The sequence below is a fragment of the Eleginops maclovinus genome, chromosome 24 (genome assembly GCF_036324505.1).
Source record: "Eleginops maclovinus isolate JMC-PN-2008 ecotype Puerto Natales chromosome 24, JC_Emac_rtc_rv5, whole genome shotgun sequence".
NCBI classification, from domain to species: domain Eukaryota; kingdom Metazoa; phylum Chordata; class Actinopteri; order Perciformes; family Eleginopidae; genus Eleginops; species Eleginops maclovinus.
In genome coordinates, this window is record NC_086372.1 from 336,039 (window position 1) to 359,251 (window position 23,213).

The 23,213-nt window shown below is 37.2% G+C and overlaps 2 protein-coding genes across 7 annotated transcripts; one reads left to right on the top strand and one right to left on the bottom strand.

Moving 5' to 3' along the window:
• Nucleotides 1-739: 739 nt before the first annotated feature.
• Nucleotides 740-14,155, bottom strand: setdb2 (SET domain bifurcated histone lysine methyltransferase 2). The gene is given in 12 exon segments (XM_063878016.1): nt 740-985; nt 1,059-1,147; nt 4,460-4,597; nt 4,671-4,903; nt 5,122-5,291; nt 6,108-6,404; nt 6,406-6,695; nt 6,781-6,905; nt 10,021-10,110; nt 10,182-10,295; nt 13,504-13,565; nt 14,058-14,155. Coding segments are annotated over 12 exon segments (1,767 nt in total). The 5' UTR covers nt 14,078-14,155; the 3' UTR covers nt 740-846.
• Nucleotides 14,057-22,784, top strand: LOC134861042 (uncharacterized). Of its 6 annotated transcripts, none has more exons than XR_010165354.1 (9): nt 14,057-14,520; nt 15,147-15,338; nt 15,478-15,594; nt 16,958-17,190; nt 21,690-21,827; nt 21,897-22,085; nt 22,160-22,239; nt 22,329-22,412; nt 22,488-22,784. XR_010165354.1 is itself a non-coding variant. In XM_063878022.1 (9 exons), the coding sequence occupies exons 1-9, from the start codon at nt 14,514-14,516 to the stop codon at nt 22,637-22,639; spliced, it is 1,200 nt and encodes a 399-aa protein (XP_063734092.1). In that variant the 5' UTR covers nt 14,057-14,513; the 3' UTR covers nt 22,640-22,784. The 6 variants fall into 6 exon arrangements, 5 of the variants coding, with proteins under 5 accessions (XP_063734092.1, XP_063734091.1, XP_063734090.1 ...); XM_063878022.1 differs by having other exon boundaries at nt 22,160-22,247; XM_063878021.1 differs by having other exon boundaries at nt 21,897-22,247.
• Nucleotides 22,785-23,213: the final 429 nt, after the last annotated feature.

The window sequence follows — 23,213 nt, forward strand, 5'->3', positions numbered from 1 at the left end:
TGCATGTAAACAACCGGAGAGTTTCACAATAAGAGTCTGGAGGAGGAAGAGGAGGAGGAAGAGGAGGAGCTGCGTGTAAACAACCGGAGAGTTTCACAATAAGAGTCTGGAGGAGGAAGAAGAGGAGGAGCTGCGTGTAAAAAACCGGAGAGTTTCACAATAAGAGTCTGGAGGAGGAAGAAGAGGAGGAGCTGCGTGTAAAAAACCGGAGAGTTTCACAATAACAGTTTGGAGGAGGAAGAAGAGGAGGAAGAGGAGGAGCTGCGTGTGAACAACCAGAGAGTTTCACAATAAGAGTCTGGAGGAGGAAGAGCAAGAAGAAGAGGAGGAGCTGCGTGTAAACAACCGGAGAGTTTCACAATAAGAGTCTGGAGGAGGAAGAGGAGGAGGAAGAGGAGGAGCTGCGTGTAAACAACCGGAGAGTTTCACAATAAGAGTCTGGAGGAGGAAGAGGAGGAGCTGCGTGTAAACAACTGGAGAGTTTCACAATAAGAGTCTGGAGGAGGAGGAAGAGGAGGAGCTGCGTGTAAACAACCGGAGAGTTTCACAATAAGAGTCTGGAGGAGGAAGAGGAGGAGCTGCGTGTAAACAACTGGAGAGTTTCACAATAAGAGTCTGGAGGAGGAAAAAGAGGAGGAGCCGCCTCACACATTTGACCTGAAATGGAGTTTCAAAATAAAACATTTCTCCTTGAAAGTAAACACACGACACAAACTTTTCAAAATAAAACACCTCAAAGTGATTTTCAAAATAGAGTCCATTTATTTCAGAGTATCGAAAGAGAACAGGGGTTTGAACCATTACAGCTATAGGGGGGGGTCACTGAGTGTGACCTCCCCCTTTGACCTAACGCGAGTCACACAGCTGATCCTTCACCGTGGAGCGACCGCGGCACGCCTCGCTGCTGCACAGACACACCACGCCGGGACTACTTTCTGCCCCGGCGGAGTAATCCCAGGTCAGCTCCGAGCCCGCCTTCACGACCCTGAGAGAGAGGAAGAATCAATGTAAGTGAACCATCATCTTTATCATCTGCTGCTGCTGCTCCTCCTCCTCACCTGCTGGTGAAGAAGGCGATGACGGGGAAGCCCGGGTCGTGGGTGTCAGTGAAAACGTTCTGGACGAACAGGTTCGGATCACAGCTGTGCTAAAGGATCAGAGGAAAAGATAGAGACTTTTATTTTGAAAATACTTTTTTTTCTTTTTGTGTTTTCATTTTCTTTGTAGTTTTTTATTCTTTAGTTCTTTAGTTTAATCTGTGTGTATTTGTAGTTTCCTGTATGTATTTGTAGTTTCCTGTGTGTATTTGTAGTTTCCTGTATGTATTTGTAGTTTCCTGTGTGTATTTGTAGTTTCCTGTGTAGTTTCCTGTGTGTATATTTGTAGTTTCCTGTGTGTATATTTGTAGTTTCCTGTGTGTATTTGTAGTTTCCTGTGTGTATTTGTAGTTTCCTGTGTAGTTTCCTGTATGTATTTGTAGTTTCCTGTGTAGTTTCCTGTGTGTATTTGTAGTTTCCTGTGTAGTTTCCTGTATGTATTTGTAGTTTCCTGTGTAGTTTCCTGTGTGTATTTGTAGTTTCCTGTATGTATTTGTAGTTTCCTGTGTAGTTTCCTGTATGTATTTGTAGTTTCCTGTATGTATTTGTAGTTTCCTGTGTAGTTTCCTGTATGTATTTGTAGTTTCCTGTGTAGTTTCCTGTGTGTATTTGTAGTTTCCTGTGTAGTTTCCTGTGTGTATTTGTAGTTTCCTGTGTAGTTTCCTGTATGTATTTGTAGTTTCCTGTGTAGTTTCCTGTGTGTATTTGTAGTTTCCTGTGTAGTTTCCTGTATGTATTTGTAGTTTCCTGTGTGTATTTGTAGTTTCCTGTATGTATTTGTAGTTTCCTGTGTAGTTTCCTGTATGTATTTGTAGTTTCCTGTGTAGTTTCCTGTATGTATTTGTAGTTTCCTGTGTAGTTTCCTGTATATATTTGTAGTTTCCTGTGTAGTTTCCTGTATGTATTTGTAGTTTCCTGTGTAGTTTCCTGTGTGTATTTGTAGTTTCCTGTGTAGTTTCCTGTATGTATTTGTAGTTTCCTGTGTAGTTTCCTGTGTGTATTTGTAGTTTCCTGTATGTATTTGTAGTTTCCTGTGTAGTTTCCTGTGTGTATTTGTAGTTTCCTGTGTAGTTTCCTGTATGTATTTGTAGTTTCCTGTGTAGTTTCCTGTGTGTATTTGTAGTTTCCTGTGTAGTTTCCTGTGTGTATTTGTAGTTTCCTGTATGTATTTGTAGTTTCCTGTGTAGTTTCCTGTATGTATTTGTAATTTCCTGTGTAGTTTCCTGTGTGTATTTGTAGTTTCCTGTATGTATTTGTAGTTTCCTGTGTAGTTTCCTGTATGTATTTGTAGTTTCCTGTGTAGTTTCCTGTGTGTATTTGTAGTTTCCTGTGTAGTTTCCTGTGTAGTTTCCTGTATGTATTTGTAGTTTCCTGTGTAGTTTCCTGTGTGTATTTGTAGTTTCCTGTGTAGTTTCCTGTGTAGTTTCCTGTATGTATTTGTAGTTTCCTGTGTAGTTTCCTGTGTGTATTTGTAGTTTCCTGTGTGTATTTGTAGTTTCCTGTGTGTATTTGTAGTTTCCTGTGTGTATTTGTAGTTTCCTGTGTGTATTTGTAGTTTCCTGTGTGTATTTGTAGTTTCCTGTGTGTATTTGTAGTTTCCTGTGTGTATTTGTAGTTTCCTGTGTGTATTTGTAGTTTCCTGTGTAGTTTCCTGTGTATATTTGTAGTTTCCTGTGTGTATATTTGTAGTTTCCTGTGTGTATTTGTAATTTCCTGTGTGTATATTTGTAGTTTCCTGTGTGTATTTGTAGTTTCCTGTGTGTATTTGTAGTTTCCTGTGTGTATTCCTGTAGTTTCTGTAGGTTTCCTGTGTGTATTCTGTAGGTTTCTGTGTAGTTTCCTGTGTGTATATGTAGTTTCCTGTGTGTATTTGTAGTTTCCTGTAGTTTCCTGTAGTTTCCTGTAGTTTCCTGTGTGTATTTGTAGGTTCCTGTAGTTTCCTGTGTGTGTTTGTAGTTTCCTGTGTGTATTTGTAGTTTCCTGTGTGTATTTGTAGGTTCCTGTAGTTTCCTGTGTGTATGTGTAGTTTCCTGTGTGTATTTGTAGTTTCCTGTGTAGTTTCCTGTGTGTATGTGTAGTTTCCTGTGTGTATGTGTAGTTTCCTGTGTGTATTTGTAGTTTCCTGTGTGTATTTGTAGTTTCCTGTAGTTTCCTGTGTGTATGTGTAGTTTCCTGTAGTTTCCTGTGTGTATGTGTAGTTTCCTGTGTGTATTTGTAGTTTCCTGTGTAGTTTCCTGTGTGTATTTGTAGTTTCCTGTGTAGTTTCCTGTGTGTATGTGTAGTTTCCTGTGTGTATTTGTAGTTTCCTGTGTAGTTTCCTGTGTGTATTTGTAGTTTCCTGTGTAGTTTCCTGTGTGTATTTGTAGTTTCCTGTGTAGTTTCCTGTGTGTATTTGTAGTTTCCTGTGTAGTTTCCTGTGTGTATGTGTAGTTTCCTGTGTGTATTTGTAGTTTCCTGTGTAGTTTCCTGTGTGTATTTGTAGTTTCCTGTGTAGTTTCCTGTGTGTATTTGTAGTTTCCTGTGTAGTTTCCTGTGTGTATGTGTAGTTTCCTGTGTGTATTTGTAGTTTCCTGTGTAGTTTCCTGTGTGTATTTGTAGTTTCCTGTGTAATTTCCTGTGTGTATGTGTAGTTTCATGTGTGTATTTGTAGTTTCATGTGTAATTTCCTGTGTGTATGTGTAGTTTCATGTGTGTATGTGTAGTTTCATGTGTGTATTTGTAGTTTCCTGTGTAGTTTCCTGTGTGTATTTGTAGTTTCCTGTGTGTATTTGTAGTTTCCTGTGTGTATTTGTAGTTTCCTGTGTAGTTTCCTGTGTGTATTTGTAGTTTCCTGTGTAGTTTCCTGTGTGTATTTGTAGTTTCCTGTGTAGTTTCCTGTGTGTATTTGTAGTTTCCTGTGTAGTTTCCTGTGTGTATTTGTAGTTTCCTGTGTAGTTTCCTGTGTGTATGTGTAGTTTCCTGTGTAGTTTCCTGTGTGTATGTGTAGTTTCCTGTGTAGTTTCCTGTGTGTATGTGTAGTTTCCTGTGTAGTTTCCTGTGTGTATTGTAGTTTCCTGTGTAGTTTCCTGTGTGTATTTGTAGTTTCCTGTGTAGTTTCCTGTGTGTATTTGTAGTTTCCTGTGTAGTTTCCTGTGTGTATTTGTAGTTTCCTGTGTAGTTTCCTGTGTGTATGTGTAGTTTCCTGTGTAGTTTCCTGTGTGTATGTGTAGTTTCCTGTGTAGTTTCCTGTGTGTATGTGTAGTTTCCTGTGTAGTTTCCTGTGTGTATTTGTAGTTTCCTGTGTAGTTTCCTGTGTGTATTTGTAGTTTCCTGTGTAGTTTCCTGTGTGTATTTGTAGTTCTGTCTGAACATGTTTCCCTCACGTTTATGAAGCGTGCTACGTTGCCCTCCTTGCTGGCGTCCAGGAAGTAGACGTCCTCCGGATGCAGAGCTCTCTTTTTCTGGCTCTTTATGACCCCCCCATCCGGGTCACCTGAGGCAGGGGGTGGGGCCACAGACACCTGCAGGTAACAGCTGACCTCAGCAACAGAACTGCATGTTACGCAATCAATGACAATATCAAAGACAGCTGACCTTCTGTCCTGTTGGGGGGCTGCTGCTGTCGGGGGGGGGCCTCTGGATGACAGGGACATGCGGCGGTGGGGAGGTGGGGGTCTGTTGGGGGGTCTCCAGCACAGTGCTGCGGACCTCCAGCACGGGGGGGGGCAGCCACTCAGTGACCAGCTCCACCTCATCATCGGAGGGGAGGTCGAGCCTCGTGAGCTTGGGGGGGGAGGGGTCGCTCTGCACCCTGCGAAGCATCATGCCTGACACACACACACACACACACACACACACACACACACACACACACACACACACACACACACACACACACACACACACACACACACACACACACACACACACACACACACACACACACACACACACACACACACACACACACACACACACACACACACATGAAACGCACACTTCCTGTTTACTGTTTTGTACTTCCTGCATGTCTCTTCCTGTTTACCTGCGTAGATACAGATGAAGGTCCCAGTGTCCACATCGTCACGGCAGCGAACTCCCCAGCCCTGCCCCCCCACTCTGAAGACCTGCAGCCGGACCCTCAGGCCCTGCTGGACAGGTCGGTTCTGACAGAGGCCTCGAACACATCCGCACCAGGGGCCACACTCAAACACCCTGAGGACCCGCAGAACATTTCAATTAACTTTATTGACAGACTCACCCTGACGGTACGGGATTATTAACTTTATTGACACAGACTCACCCTGACGGTACGGGATTATTAACTTTATTGACAGACTCACCCTGACGGTACGGGATTATTAACTTTATTGACACAGACTCACCCTGACGGTACGGGATTATTAACTTTATTGACAGACTCACCCTGACGGTACGGGATTATTAACTTTATTGACACACACTCACCCTGACGGTACGGGATTATTACCTTTATTGACACACACTCACCCTAACGGTACGGGATTATTAACTTTATTGACACACACTCACCCTGACGGTACGGGATTATTAACTTTATTGACACAGACTCACCCTGACGGTACGGGATTATTAACTTTATTGACACAGACTCACCCTGACGGTACGGGATTATTAACTTTATTGACACAGACTCACCCTGACGGTACGGGATTATTAACTTTATTGACACACTCACCCTGAGGGTACGGGATTATTAACTTTATTGACACAGACTCACCCTGACGGTACGGGATTATTAACTTTATTGACACAGAATCACCCTGAGGGTACGGGATTATTAACTTTATTGACACACTCACCCTGAGGGTACGGGATTATTAACTTTATTGACACAGACTCACCTGACGGTACGGGATTAATCACCCTGACGGTACGGGATTATTAACTTTATTGACACAGACTCACCCTGACGGTACGGGATTATTAACTTTATTGACACAGAATCACCCTGACGGTACGGGATTATTAACTTTATTGACACAGACTCACCCTGATTGGACGGGCTCTGCCAGCCGGTGATGGGAGTAGCCCTGCCCTCCGGTGGTCATGGCGACGCAGGCGCAGCGGGATGCGTCGCTGCAGCCGTCGGGGCAGTCGCAGCAGGAAGTGAACAGCTGCCTGCGGGACAGGAAGCAGCCATGCGGCCAGCGCTCCTTCCTGTAGCGGAAGTCAATTGGGCGAGCGCCGCCCTCTCCGAGGCAGAGCTGCACCGGGGTCGGCTCCAGTCCGCGGCTCAGGTCCATCTCCGGTCCTCGGGGGCCCACCGCCGGGGGGGGGGTCAAGCAGCACAGAGGGGTTAAAGGTGAAGAAGTCCACCTGCAGGAAGTCATAGCTCTCGGACGCCAACAGGAAGCGCATCACGTCGTCGTGGTTACGCAGGCTCTTCCCGCACGGCGCCTTGTACAGGACGCACCCCGCCCCCTTATCAGGCTCCACGTCCTCCTCAGGCTCCGCCCCTGATGACATCATCACAGCGCTCAGCCTCTTAAAGCCGCAGAGCAGCGGCACCTTCAGGGGGTTCTGACCCCAGAACGCAGGGGTGCACTGAGGCATGCTGGGTAAACTGGGCATGCATGACTGCAGGAGAAACACAGTATTATTCATTATAAAATGTAAATAGGGATTATTAAGGGATGGTCCTGAAAGATATTTAAAGTTGAACCTTGCTGCAGGCGTGCGGCTTGTACTGCAGCAGCAGGGGGGCGAGGGGGGGCAGCAGTTCCTCAGGGGGGGGGCCGACGGAGGAGACGGGGGAGGGGGGGAGTGACTCAGACGGGAGCAGCTCATCTGGATAGGAACACACCCCCAAAGTAAGACAGAAACCAGGTTTAATTTATATTAGTTTTTAATAAACATTCATCACCACCCTGGTGATGAATGTTTATTTGAATTGCAGTCAAATATGACTAATATATGGAAGAGGATTAGGGCCACAAGGAAAGAAAATGTTTGGGGGATGTGAAGTTATTTTGTATTTTTTTGGTTCTGACTTTAAAGTCAGAAGTCCGGGTTCCTGGAGTGGTCCAACTTCAGTGAGACTCTCATAATGCACTACGGAACAATGAAGGAGGTCACAGAGTGCGCCAGAGGGAAATTATTTTCTGATAATGATTAAGGTGACCCATTCAATAGGTACATTAAGAAAGACCATATCTGGTGTTAGAAGATGAACTCAGAGACCCCTCTCGCTCCACAAGGGACAGCTGGACAGCTGTGGAGGAAAGCTGCATCAGGAGCCTCTAGAAGCAGAAATGGTTCTACTTATTATTATGAATCCAATGATGTAAAACTGATCAACAGGCCAACAGATATGTTCAGAACCACATAAAGACAGGGGCAGCATTCAGGTATTCACTGACTGAACACCGTAGCCTGTTTCAGATGCTCATCAACAGCTTCATCTAACTGAGCCACGAAGTCGAGCAGTCCGAGAAAGATGCCAGGGTTGGTGGAGCCCTCAGTTTCATCTTTGCCTTGCAAAGCCAGCTCAAACACCCCGCAGAATTTCACACACTGGAACAGCCGGTTGAGGACGTGGCGGTTCTGGCTCACCTCACCATTGTGGCGACGAACAGCTAGCCTGTATCCCTCATCCAGTGGAGGGGCAAAATTCCCCCTCCCAAAAGACCTCCAGCAGCTACCCGTGTGGATCTTCCACAGCTCATGTTTCTGTGTGTGCTCAGAGAGATGCTGCATATCTGTGACACCAGTCACCTCCAAGCATTGTCTGCCGTGCCCCCTCCAGGGTGAACCCGTAGGCAGGGGTAGCAGAAGACTGCGTTGGCTACCTCACAGCCTGCTAGATAGGATTTTCACTCATACCAATTTGTAGAAGATCCTCGAGGGTAGGCCCCCCCCCCCCCTTGTAGAAACTTGTTGAATGGTTAAATCTGGTCTTGGAGGTCTTTGTTTTAATACCCATGTATCTGGATTTGCACTCCGACTAAAAGGAACTTCTCTCAAAGACACGATGGAGCTGCACTGAAGGCCAGCCCTCTTGAGAGTAGTCAGTGACTTCATCGGAGAAGCTGCCCGCTTTTTTTCTCAGGTACATATGACGAAAGCGCGTAAGGGCAAGCCCTCCAGAACCCAGAGAGACTGCACTGAAAGCTCTGATATTTAAAAGAAATGCATTTTACATGAGAGTCTATGAGAGACCCCTGGGGCGGTGTTCAACCTGACTGAGACCACACCTAAAGGGGCGGGACCATGTGAAGGGCGACTTTAGTCGGATTGGACGATGACGTTGTGACAGATCTAAGGTGTAGAGCACTGATTAGACTGCTGCTGTGTTAGAAACAAAACCCCTCTGTTTCCCGCTGGTAGTGTACACAAACCGCCCTGTCCAAAGGGTGACTTATTAATCTATGTGTTGTTTGGAAGTTCGTAAAAACAACACAACGAGTTGATGCTTGTTGGAACAACAGCCTGGTGGTTTCCATGTTTCTGTAGAGATTGAATTAAGTATGTTTATCGCTGCCGCTACTCGCTGCGGGCAGCGGGCAGCGGGCAGCTCTAACCCCCAGCTGATAAACATACTTAATTCAATCTCTACAGAAACATGGAAACCACCAGGCTGTTGGTCTTGGTTAGCCGTCACTGCTCCAACAAGCATCAACTTGTGTGTCGAAAAAATTAAACCCATTATTTACAGAATTAGATGGGGGGGGGCATATACACTTACACACTTGCTGCTAGCTCAACATGGTCTGCATTTCACATTCTAACGCCTTTGCGTTGTTTTACGAACTTCAAAACAACATACACATTTATAACTCACCTTTTGTTCCTCCAGGACCCCTCTGGCGCACAGAAACTCCGTTACCTCCATCATTGTTCCGTAGTGCATTATGAGAGTCTCTCACTGAAGTAGGCCACTACAGGAACCCGTACTTCTGACTTTCATCTCAGAACCAAAAAACTCAAATGTATGTGGCCCTAATCCTCTTCCGTACTAACGTAACCTAACCTAACCTAACCTAACCTAACCTAACGTAACGTAACGTAACGTAACGTATATTATATTATATTATATTATATTATATTATATAATATTATATTATATAATATTATATAATATTATATTATATAATATTATATAATATAATGTAATGTAATTTAATTTAATATAATATAATATAATTTAATATAATATAATATAATATAATATAATATAATATAATTTAATATAATATAATATAATATAATTTAATATAATATAATTTAATATAATTTAATATAATATAATTTAATATAATATAATTTAATATAATATAATTTAATATAATATAATATAATATAATATAATATAATATAATTTAATATAATATAATATAATTTAATATAATATAATTTTATATAATATAATTTTATATAATATAATATAATATAATATAATATAATATAATTTAATATAATGTAATATAATATAATATAATATAATATAATATAATATAATTTAATATAATATAATTTTATATAATATAATATAATATAATATAATTTAATATAATATAATATAATATAATATAATATAATTTTATATAATATAATTTTATATAATATAATTTAATTTAATATAATATAATTTAATTTAATTTAATATAATTTAATTTAATATAATTTAATATAATATAATTTAATATAATCTTTGTGAGTTTTTTCATTTATTTATTCTATTAATTTTTTTATTGTTTTCCAAAATATGCTTTCACAGTGTATTATAAATAATTAAATGAAATGATAAATATTATAAAAATAATGTGTCTTTGATTTGTTTGTTTCTTCCCCACAAAAATCCTTCAATATATGAATGTAAAAGTTTTTGGGGTTTCAAAATTACAGAACAAAAAGCATGATTTTCAGAATAAGAGGGTGATTTTCAGAATAACAGCGTTTGTACCCGATCCGATGACCACCTGAACCACAGAGGAGTCCTCCGTCTCGACCGGAGAGGTCAGAACCTCGATGAGCTTCAGACCCTGAACGAACTCTGAACACAGGACAGGAAGTCAGCTCACTACAACAGGAAGTGATGTCTGGTACCACCGAAGAAGAGATTACCTTTATCCGTGGCTGTGTTTTTCTTCAGGACTCTCTTCAGGTGATCCAGGTAATCGTAGACTCTGTCAAAGACCCGATCCACGTCCTCCTCCGCCCAGAACGCCTTGGCGTCCTCTGAAAACACAAACAATTTAAACTCACCAAACAGAACTTTATCAAAGAAATGCATTATTATTATTATTATTATTATATTTAATGAGGTTTACATTTAAAATATTTACTATTATTACATTTTAAATTATTTACATTAGATTCAAGAAGCTTTATTTATCCCGAGGGAAATTGCTGTGCAACAGTTGCAGGACCAAGTGGGAAAGTAATACAAAGTGAGAGGTCAAATCAAACTAACAAACTAAACTAAGTAAGTAAAAGCAATAAAATCACAGTTAATACGTAGGTATTGACAATGTACAACAACACGCTCTGCGCAGTTTAGCAGCATATATCAAATAAAATCAGTACAACCTAAATAAAGTGATTTTGGCCTCAGGACGCAGTGTCTCCACTGTCCCTCTGACCTGAGGTAGAGAAGTTAAAGAGTCTGATGGCCACAGGAAGGAAGCACTTCCTCTGGCGTTCTGTCTCACACCGGGGGGAAATGATGCTGTTGCTGAAGGTGCTTCTGTATGAGGTCAGCACCTGGTGGAGAGGGTGAGCGTTGTTGTCCAGGATACTATGCAGTTTACTCAGCAGCCTCCTCTCAGACACCACCAACAAAGAGTCCAGTTGGACCCCCAGGACGGAGCCAGCCTTCCTGATGATCCTGCTGATCTTGTTGGCGTCTGCTGCCCTCAGCCTGCTGCCCCAGCACACCAAAGAGGATGGCACTGGCTACCACCGACTGGTAGAACATCCTCAGCATGATGCTACATACAGTGGGGCAAAAAAGTATTTAGTCAGCCACCAATTGTGCATGTTCTCCCATTTAAAAAGATGAGAGAGGTCTGTAATTTTTATCATAGGTATACCTCAACTATGAGAGACAAAATGAGAAAGAAAATCCAGGAAATCACATTGTAGGATTTTTAAAGAATTTATTTTCAAATGATTGTGGAAAATAAGTATTTGGTCAATAACAAAAGTTCATCTCAATACTTTGTTATATACCCTTTGTTGGCAATGACAGAGGTCAAAGGTTTTCTGTAAGTCTTCACAAGGTTTTCACACACTGTTGCTGGTATTTTGGCCCATTCCTCCATGCAGATCTCCTCTACAGCAGGGATGTTTTGGGGCTGTCGCTGGGCAACACGGACTTTCAACTCCCTCCAAAGATTTTCTATGAGGTTGAGATCTGGAGACTAGGCCACTCCAGGACCTTGAAATGCTTCTTACGAAGCCACTCCTTCGTTGCCCTGGCGGTGTGTTTGGGATCATTGTCATGCTGAAAGACCCAGCCACGCTTCATCTTCAGTGCCCTTGCTGATGGAAGGAGGTTTTCACTCAAAATCTCACGATACATGGCCCCATTCATTCTTTCCTTTCCACGGATCAGTCGTCCTGGTCCCTTTGCAGAAGAACAGCCCCAAAGCATGATGTCTCCCCCCCCATGCTTCACAGTAGGTATGGTGTTCTTTGGAGGCAACTCTGCATTCTTTCTCCTCCAAACACCACGAGTTGAGTTTTTACCAAAAAGTTCGATTTTGGTTTCATCTGACCATATGACATTCTCCCAATCCTCTTCTGGATCATCCAAATGCCCTCTAGCAAACTTCAGACGGGCCTGGACATGTACTGGCTTAAGCAGGGGGACACGTCTGGAACTGCAGGATTTAAGTCCTTGGCGGCGTAGTGTGTTACTGATGGTAGCCTCTGTTACTTTGGTCCCAGCTCTCTGCAGGTCATTCACTAGGTCCCCCCGTGTGGTTCTGGGATTTTTGCTCACCGTTCTTGTGATGATTTTGACCCCACAGGGTGAGATCTTGCGTGGAGCCCCAGATCGAGGGAGATTAGCAGTGGTCTTGTATGTCTTCCATTTTCTAATAATTGCTCCCACAGTTGATTTCTTCACACCAAGCTGCTTACCTATTGCACATTCAGTTTTCCCAGCCTGGTGCAGGTCTACAATGTTGTCTCTGGTCTCCTTTGACAGCTCTTTGGTCTTGGCCATAGTGGAGTTTGGAGTATGACTGTTTGAGGTTGTGGACAGGTGTCTTTTATACTGATAACGAGTTCAAAAAGGTGCCATTAATACAGGTAACGAGTGGAGGACAGAGGAGCCTCTTAAAGAAGAAGTTACAGGTCTGTGAGAGCCAGAAATCTTGCTTGTTTGTAGGTGACCCAATACTTATTTTACCGAGGAATTTACAATGAATTCATTAAAATCCTACAATGTGATTTCCTGGATTTTGTTTTCTCATTTTGTCTCTCATAGTTGAGGTATACCTATGATAAAAATTACAGGCCTCTCTCATCTTTTTAAATGGGAGAACTTGCACAATTGGTGGCTGACTAAATACTTTTTTGCCCCACTGTACGTTGAATGACCGGAGCCTCCTCAGGACATGGAGTCGGCTCTGGCCCTTTCTTGTAAACAGCCTCAGTGTTCTTGGCCCAGTCCAGTTTATTGTCCAGGTGCACTCCAAGGTATTTGTAATCCTGGACCACATCCACAGTCACACCGTTGATGGAAATGGGTATGGGGGCAGATTTCTTCCTGTGGAAATCCACCACCAGCTCCTTTGTCTTGGTGGTATTGAGATGCAGATGGTCAGTCTCACACCACTCGACGAAGGAGTCCAAGACACCTCTGTACTCCTCCTCCTTATCCTCCTCCTTATCGCTGACACAGCCAACAATTGCAGTCGTCTGAAAACTTGTGGTGGCAGGACTCAGAGGAACTGAAAGTCTGAGGTGTACAGGGTGAACAGAAAAGGGGAAAGAACAGGTCCCTGTGGAGTCACTGTGCTGCTGACCACAGTGTCAGACACACAGTCCTGCACCTGTCAAATAGTCCGTAATGCAGGAAACCAGGGGAGGGTGAACCTGCATCGCCGTCAGCTTACTCCCCAGCAGGGCAGGCCGGATGGTGTTGAACACACATTACATACATTTATAAAGTTGGGGGAAATATTAATATTTATTGAAATAAATAATATTATATAAATTCAAATGTTTTAATATTAAATACAATTAAAATCAATATACAGTTCTTCTTCTGCTGTTCACTCACAGGCGAGGGCTAACAACTACACGTCTTCATTCAAATACATGTATTGTTGTTTATTTTTGACCCATTAGCAGCAGCAGACTGAAGAAACGCAACCAATAACAACCACCTCATGACTCACAGTTATAAGTTATTAACGTTAGACATATTTCTCACCCACTTCTTGCGGATCCAACACATGTTTCTCCATCTCATCTGTTAGCCTGTTAGCTCTGCAGCTAAAAACAAAACACACCGATCTGTTAATAATAATCTGCTAATTAAAGCTTCACTAACAGCTGCAGATCCCCCGTCAATCATTTACGTTAAAAAAAACACCGGAATATGTTTGTATTTTTGAAGTTTAGACAACAAATAAGGTTTAATAATTATTACATTCTAAAAGCATTGCTATTCCACGTTCGCATTTAAACTCGTTTCACATACTATTGTCCCTCGCTGGGTGCTGTAGAACCTCATATGACTCAAGGTGCCCTGAGTTTTGTTTGTAAGGCACATTTTCGGTTTTAATATTTTTTTCATATTTAATTTTGTTATTGTTTTCCATCTGTTCTTAAAGTAACGTTTTCTACGGTGTGAATTCTACTTCAACTTTTCTTTTAATAAATACATATTTTCACTGACCGGATTGTCTTTCCCTGTCAGCCCTCGCTGAGGGGACAAACAATACTTGGAAACGAATCGCTTTTGAGTTGACCTACATCGCCTACCGTATTAGTAGTTTCTTCATGCAGATTTTCGGATCCTATATTATTATTGTTTCCCATCTGTTGATTAACGGAATAAGTTGTACACTAACCAAACGTTAATAAAGCGTTATTTCTGCCGATTCCATTGTAACTTAATGTATTGACCCATACCGCTTACCGTATTTGTAGTTCTTGAGAGACGGTTATGAAATAATCAAACCTCCACCTTTTCGGGACTTTTAAAGCGTCTTAAAAAACAAATACAAACTTTACATGAGTCTTTGTATGTCCTTAAACACACCGTGAAACAAATAGAGAATAAAAAGTGTTCAAATGAAGAGTTAGAGAAGATTAAACGCCGTTCATTTGTGTTAGCATGCTAGCGTTAGCCTCTTCCGGTGTAGTTTTGTAACAGCTGATAATAAATTATATAAGATTTAAAATGCGGATTCTTTCACAACGAGCAAGAGCGGCTCCATGACAGGTGACGAAATTCGAATTCGAAGAGCGAATACTTTAAATATACCTGTTAAAATATAAAGATTATTGTATGAAGATCTGTAGAGACAGAGGGAGATTGCGAAAATAAATAACTATTTAAATTAGACTTAATAATAGTAGTTTTTAGATTGGCCTGAGAGACAAAAGCAACATAATTCAATTCCAATATTAGAACAGAATAAAAAGAAAGGGATCAGCATTAAAACACATTGATTATATCATTGAAATAACCTGCAATTCTACCAAATCATTTAAAAATTGTTCTTTTATAGTTTACTTTTTATTATCCATAATTTTGTTTTTCAAACTTATAATTTGTATTCACAGTTTATTTTATTCAACTTATTTTTAAGTATTTATTTATATATTTCTTGTTCATTTTTTTGTAATTATTTTAATTAAGTGGAATTTTAATTTGTGTAATAAAAGTATTAACAAAAAGGGACTAAACTATCAATTAAATGACCTTTACAGTGTTTGTATATTTGAATAATATGTATTTTAAATGTTATAATGTTATTTATATATTTTTTTAATGTTTATAGATATTGTTAATATTAATTAAATGTTTTATATTCACCCTTATATCCCCCCCTCTTCCCCCTTCAGGTGAGATGTCTGTGGTGCAGCGAGCTGTGACTGATGCATTGTGGGGGATGTGTGCAGCGGACTCCCTCTCGATGCCGGTCCACTGGTACTACGACGTGGACGACATCCAGAGGGACTTCAGAGGCTGGATCAGAGGGTTCGCCCCCCCCAGGAACACCCACCCATCCAGCATCCTCAGCCTCTCCAATACAGGTATCACCGCTACTGAACACTGCGCTCCTATTGGCTGCTGCTCCAACCCAAGGGGCGGGAGATCTCTGAGGGTTTCATCACTTAAATCCACTGTGGGCAACACGGTGTTTTATTTTGAAACCTCACTTCCTGTGTGCAGGGGGCAGCGGGCGCTGGTCTTCTGGCCCCAGGCGTCCGGACGTCGTGGGTCGACTGATCCTCCATGACAAGCTGGATCTGTGGACCAAATCCAGAGGAGACACGCACTACCACCACGGTACACATATTCATAAAGATATACATTCATATATAATATAAAACATAATGTATACTGTATAATAAATATAATATAAACCATATAATATAACATATTTATATAATATAAAACATAATGTATAATAAATATGATATATCATATAATATAAACCATATAATATATAATATAACATATTTATATAATATAAAACATAATATATACTGTATAATAAATATAATATAAAAGATAATATATAATGTATAATAAATATAATATAAAAGATAATATATAATGTATAATAAATATAATATAAACCATATAATATAACATATTTATATAATATAAAACAATGTATAATAAATATGATATAAAAGATAATATATAATGTATAATAAATATAATATAAAACATAATATATACTGTATAATAAATATAATATAAAAGATAATATATAATGTATAATAAATATAATATAAAAGATAATATATAATGTATAATAAATATAATATAAACCATATAATATAACATATTTATATAATATAAAACATAATATATACTGTATAATAAATATAATATAAAAGATAATATATAATGTATAATAAATATAATATAAAAGATAATATATAATGTATAATAAATATAATATAAACCATATAATATAACATATTTATATAATATAAAACAATGTATAATAAATATGATATAAAACATAATATATAATGTATAATAAATATTATATAAAACATAATATATACTGTATAATAAATATAATATAAAACATAATGTATACTGTATAATAAATATAATATTATATAAAACATAATATATAATGTATAATAAATATAATATTATATAAAACATAATGTTTAATAAATATAATATAAAACATAATATATAATGTATAATAAATATAATATAAAACATAATGTATAATGTATAATAAATATAATATTATATAAAACATAATATATAATGTATAATAAATATAATATTATATAAAACATAATGTTTAATAAATATAATATAAAACATAATATATAATGTATAATAAATATAATATAAAACATAATGTATAATAAATATAATATAAAACATAATGTTTAATAAATATAATATATAATGTATAATAAATATAATATAAAACATAATGTATAATAAATATAATATAAAACATAATGTATAATAAATATAATATAAAACATAATGTATAATAAATATAATATTATATAAAACATAATGTTTAATAAATATAATAAATAATATTATATAAAACATAATGTATAATGTTTCATAAATACAATATATATATACAATATATTTATGATATTATATGTTTTATATTATAGAATATATATTACATATATATATGTCTGTGACTCTGCAGGTCTGTCAGCGGGCGACAACACCCTGAACGCTCTCTGCTCGCTGAGAGTCGCCCTCTCTCTCGTCTCCGGAGGTTTCTCTGACGTCTCGTCTCCGGACGCTCGGGCAGCCGTCCTCGCCGACTACGTTTCCTTCCTGACGACGGCGGGGTCGCATCGGGACACGTACGCAGAGTCCTTCCACCGGGACTTCTTCTCCTGCTGGCAGGAAGAGCGGCCCACTGAGCCCCGACAGGTAGATCTAAACCAAATATAACGCACCCCCTGTAAGTAAATCTAACGCACCCCTTGTAGGTAAATCTAACGCACCCCCTGTACGTAAATCTAACGCACCCCTTGTAGGTAAATCTAACGCACCCCCTGTACGTAAATCTAACGCACCCCTTGTAGGTAAATCTAACGCACGCCCTGTACGTAAATCTAACGCACCCCCTGTACATAAATCTAACGCACCCCCTGTACGTAAATCTAACGCACCTCTCAGTCACAACCTTGTGTTTGTGACTTTGTCTTTTTAATGTTCCTGTTTGATCACGTTTTGACGTTGTATTTTATCGTTGTATTTTATCGTTGTTTTTTATCGTTGTTTTTTATCGTTGTATTTTATCGTTGTATTTTGTCGTTGTATTTTATCGTTGTTTTTTATCGTTGTATTTTATCGTTGTATTTTATCGTTGTTTTTTATCGTTGTATTTTATCGTTGTTTTTTATCGTTGTTTTTTATCGTTGTATTTTATCGTTGTATTTTATCGTTGTTTTTTATCGTTGTATTTTATCGTTGTTTTTTATCGTTGTTTTTTATCGTTGTTTTTTATCGTTGTATTTTATCGTTGTTTTTTATCGTTGTTTTTTATCGTTATATTTTATCGTTATATTTTATCGTTATATTTTATCGTTATATTTTACCGTTGTTTTTTAGCGTTGTATTTTATCGTTGTATTTTATCGTTGTTTTTTGTCGTTGTTTTTTATCGTTGTTTTTTATCGTTGTTTTTTATCGTTGTTTTTTATCGTTGTTTTTTATCGTTATATCTTATCGTTATATTTTATCGTTGTATTTTATCGTTGTATTTTATCGTTGTATTTTATCGTTGTTTTTTATCGTTGTTTTTTATCGTTGTTTTTTATCGTTGTTTTTTATCGTTATATTTTATCGTTGTTTTTTATCGTTATATTTTATCGTTATATTTTATCGTTGTATTTTATCGTTGTATTTTATCGTTGTATTTTATCGTTGTATTTTATCGTTGTTTTTTGTCGTTGTATTTTGTCGTTGTTTTTTATCGTTGTTTTTTATCGTTGTTTTTTATCGTTGTTTTTTATCGTTGTTTTTTATCGTTATATTTTATCGTTGTTTTTTATCGTTGTTTTTTATCGTTGTTTTTTATCGTTATATTTTATCGTTGTTTTTTATCGTTGTTTTTTATCGTTGTTTTTTATCGTTGTTTTTTATCGTTGTTTTTTATCGTTATATTTTATCGTTGTTTTTTATCGTTGTATTTTATCGTTGTTTTTTATCGTTGTTTTTTATCGTTGTTTTTTATCGTTATATTTTATCGTTGTATTTTATCGTTGTTTTTTATCGTTGTATTTTATCGTTGTTTTTTGTCGTTGTTTTTTATCGTTGTTTTTTATCGTTGTATTTTATCGTTGTTTTTTATCGTTGTATTTTATCGTTGTTTTTTATCGTTGTTTTTTATCGTTGTTTTTTATCGTTGTATTTTATCGTTGTTTTTTGTCGTTGTTTTTTATCGTTGTTTTTTATCGTTGTATTTTATCGTTGTTTTTTATCGTTGTATTTTATCGTTGTTTTTTATCGTTGTATTTTATCGTTGTATTTTATCGTTGTATTTTATCGTTGTTTTTTATCGTTGTATTTTATCGTTATATTTTATCGTTGTTTTTTGTCGTTGTTTTTTATCGTTGTTTTTTATCGTTGTTTTTTGTACCGTTGTTTTTTGTCGTTGTTTTTTGTCGTTGTTTTTTATCGTTGTATTTTGTCGTTGTATTTTATCGTTGTATTTTATCGTTGTATTTTATCGTTGTATTTTATCGTTGTATTTTATCGTTGTATTTTATCGTTGTATTTTATCGTTGTTTTTTATCGTTGTATTTTATCGTTGTATTTTATCGTTGTATTTTATCGTTGTTTTTTATCGTTGTATTTTATCGTTATATTTTATCGTTGTTTTTTGTCGTTGTTTTTTATCGTTGTTTTTTATCGTTGTTTTTTGTACCGTTGTTTTTTGTCGTTGTTTTTTGTCGTTGTTTTTTATCGTTGTATTTTGTCGTTGTATTTTATCGTTGTTTTTTATCGTTGTTTTTTATCGTTGTTTTTTATCGTTATATTTTATCGTTATATTTTATCGTTGTTTTTTATCGTTGTATTTTATCGTTGTTTTTTATCGTTGTTTTTTATCGTTGTTTTTTATCGTTATATTTTATCGTTGTATTTTATCGTTGTTTTTTATCGTTGTATTTTATCGTTGTTTTTTGTCGTTGTTTTTTATCGTTGTTTTTTATCGTTGTATTTTATCGTTGTTTTTTATCGTTGTATTTTATCGTTGTTTTTTATCGTTGTTTTTTATCGTTGTTTTTTATCGTTGTATTTTATCGTTGTTTTTTGTCGTTGTTTTTTATCGTTGTTTTTTATCGTTGTATTTTATCGTTGTTTTTTATCGTTGTATTTTATCGTTGTTTTTTATCGTTGTATTTTATCGTTGTATTTTATCGTTGTATTTTATCGTTGTTTTTTATCGTTGTATTTTATCGTTATATTTTATCGTTGTTTTTTGTCGTTGTTTTTTATCGTTGTTTTTTATCGTTGTTTTTTGTACCGTTGTTTTTTGTCGTTGTTTTTTGTCGTTGTTTTTTATCGTTGTATTTTGTCGTTGTATTTTATCGTTGTATTTTATCGTTGTATTTTATCGTTGTTTTTTATCGTTGTTTTTTGTCGTTGTATTTTGTCGTTGTTTTTTGTCGTTGTTTTTTACCGTTGTATTTTATCGTTGTTTTTTGTCGTTGTTTTTTATCGTTGTATTTTGTCGTTGTATTTTATCGTTGTATTTTGTCGTTGTATTTTATCGTTGTATTTTATCGTTGTATTTTGTCGTTGTATTTTATCGTTGTATTTTATCGTTGTATTTTGTCGTTGTATTTTACCGTTGTATTTTATCGTTGTATTTCATCGTTGTATTTTATCGTTGTTTTTTACCGTTGTATTTTATCGTTGTATTTTATCGTTGTATTTTATCGTTGTATTTTGTCGTTGTATTTTATCGTTGTATTTTATCGTTGTTTTTTATCGTTGTTTTTTATCGTTGTATTTTATCGTTGTATTTTATCGTTGTATTTTGTCGTTGTATTTTATCGTTGTTTTTTATCGTTGTTTTTTGTCGTTGTATTTTACCGTTGTATTTTATCGTTGTATTTTGTCGTTGTATTTTATCGTTGTTTTTTATCGTAGTTTTTTGTCGTTGTTTTTTGTCGTTGTTTTTTGTCGTTGTTTTTTACCGTTGTTTTTTATCGTTGTTTTTTACCGTTGTATTTTACTGTTGTTTTTTACCGTTGTTTTTTACCGTTGTATTTTGTTGTTGTTTTTTATCGTTGTATTTTATCGTTGTATTTTATCGTTGTATTTTATCGTTATATTTTATCGTTATATTTTATCGTTGTTTTTTACCGTTGTTTTTTGTCGTTGTTTTTTATCGTTGTATTTTATCGTTGTATTTTATCGTTGTATTTTATCGTTGTATTTTATCGTTGTTTTTTGTCGTTGTTTTTTATCGTTGTATTTTATCGTTGTATTTTATCGTTGTATTTTATCGTTGTTTTTTGTCGTTGTTTTTTATCGTTGTATTTTGTCGTTGTATTTTGTCGTTGTATTTTATCGTTGTATTTTATCGTTGTTTTTTACCGTTGTATTTTATCGTTGTATTTTATCGTTGTATTTTATCGTTGTTTTTTATCGTTGTTTTTTGTCGTTGTTTTTTATCGTTGTTTTTTACCGTTGTATTTTATCGTTGTATTTTATCGTTGTATTTTATCGTTGTTTTTTATCGTTGTTTTTTGTCGTTGTTTTTTGTCGTTGTTTTTTATCGTTGTATTTTATCGTTGTTTTTTATCGTTGTATTTTATCGTTGTTTTTTATCGTTGTTTTTTGTCGTTGTTTTTTGTCGTTGTTTTTTGTCGTTGTATTTTATCGTTGTTTTTTATCGTTGTTTTTTATCGTTGTATTTTATCGTTGTATTTTATCGTTGTATTTTATCGTTGTATTTTGTCGTTGTATTTTATCGTTGTATTTTGTCGTTGTTTTTTACCGTTGTTTTTTGTCGTTGTTTTTTACCGTTGTTTTTTGTCGTTGTTTTTTACCGTTGTTTTTTGTCGTTGTTTTTTTACCGTTGTTTTTTGTCGTTGTTTTTTATCGTTGTATTTTATCGTTGTATTTTGTTGTTGTTTTTTATCGTTGTATTTTATCGTTGTTTTTTACCGTTGTTTTTTGTCGTTGTTTTTTATCGTTGTATTTTATCTTTGTATTTTATCGTTGTTTTTACCGTTGTTTTTTGTCGTTGTTTTTTATCGTTGTATTTTGTCGTTGTATTTTATCGTTGTTTTTTACCGTTGTATTTTACTGTTGTTTTTTACCGTTGTTTTTTACCGTTGTATTTTACCGTTGTTTTTTACCGTTGTATTTTGTTGTTGTTTTTTATCGTTGTATTTTATCGTTGGGTCTCAGCTGTTGGAGTTCGCAGAACGGCGTAGCGTTAGCGCTCTGAGCGCGCCATGGCCTGACAGCCAGCTGGACGCCATCGGCTGCCTTCCCATGATCCTCCCTTTTGTGCTGCTGTCGGCCGACGCCCCACCGGAGCAGGCAGTGAGTGGAGTCAGGGTTTGATGTACTTTACATTTAGATTATCCTAATACTAACATGCTGCCCCCCCAGGAGAGAGCGGCAGTGGAGATGGTGAAGCTGACGCACCCCCACCCCCGGGTGCCGGGCTGGGTGTCGCTGTACAGCCGGGCGCTGCACAGGGTGGTGGGGGGGGGCCAGCGTCCAGGGGGAGGCACAGCTCGCTCTGAAGAGCCTGGATGTGTGGGAAGCCTGCCGGGGGTTCAGCAGCAAGGCAGCAAGGTGGTTGTTATTGTTGTTATTGTTGCTGTTATTGTTATTGTTTATTTATTTATTATGTTATATTTGTGTCTCAGGTTCCCTGCTGGGTCAGAGCAGCGCCTCCGGGTTCATCAGAACGCTGTCTATCAGCTCGGACTGGCCTGCTACACCAGAGGTTCACTGGTATTCTTTTATATAGAATAGAGAATAACTGCACATGCTATTTGTTTACAGTGACATTACACCTGAGTGTTACCTGTGCAGGTGCGCTGGGCAGTCTGTTCTACCTGGCTCATGAGTTCCACGCTGACGCAGCGGCAGGACTCCTCGCCAACACCAACTGTGGAGGTCCACACTCTGCTGTTTTTGATATATAATATAACACATCACAGATTCATTAATCACCTGTGTCTTTCTCTACAGGTGAGAACTGTAACCGGGGCGCGGCACTGGGCGCTCTGCTGGGGGCGGGGGGGGCGTACAGGGGGGCCGGTGTCCCGACAGCGTGGAGGGAGGAGCTTAGAGACGCCAGGGAGACCATCCCCCTCATCCTGAAGAACATCAACATCAAATAACACACTCCTATTGGCCGGCGCGCCAACACACTGCACGGGATAGGCTAAGGGGCGGGAACTCTTGAAGAGGTTGACCAATCAGAATGTTTGTGGAATAGAATATGCATTATTATTGTTTATTAATAAATGATTTGCAGTATTTAAATTTGTTTGTTTTTGAGTTTTTAAATTATACAAAATAAAGACAATTTAAAGGTAATTAAATGTCTTTGAGAGTTTATTTCTTACCGCGTTTTTTAAATAAAATAAAATATAAACGTTTTATTTTAGTTTTTTTAACGTTTAAATAGGGTGAGGGGTTAGGGGTTAGGGGTTAGGGGTGAGGGTGAGGGTATAGTTAGTTATAAAAATGTAATCAATATAGGAAATAAAAATAGCTCCTACAAAAAAATTATACATATTTTTCCTCATTTTTTTTGTTGTGTTTCGGAGAGAATGAAATTATAAATAATACAATAAATAACAATCTTTGAACCTGAATATATGGTAATGTATTCTTAATATTCTAAGCATCAAGGACATTATTTAATGTATATTTGATATGAACTCTAAGCTCTACAGCTTTTCTGTCAAT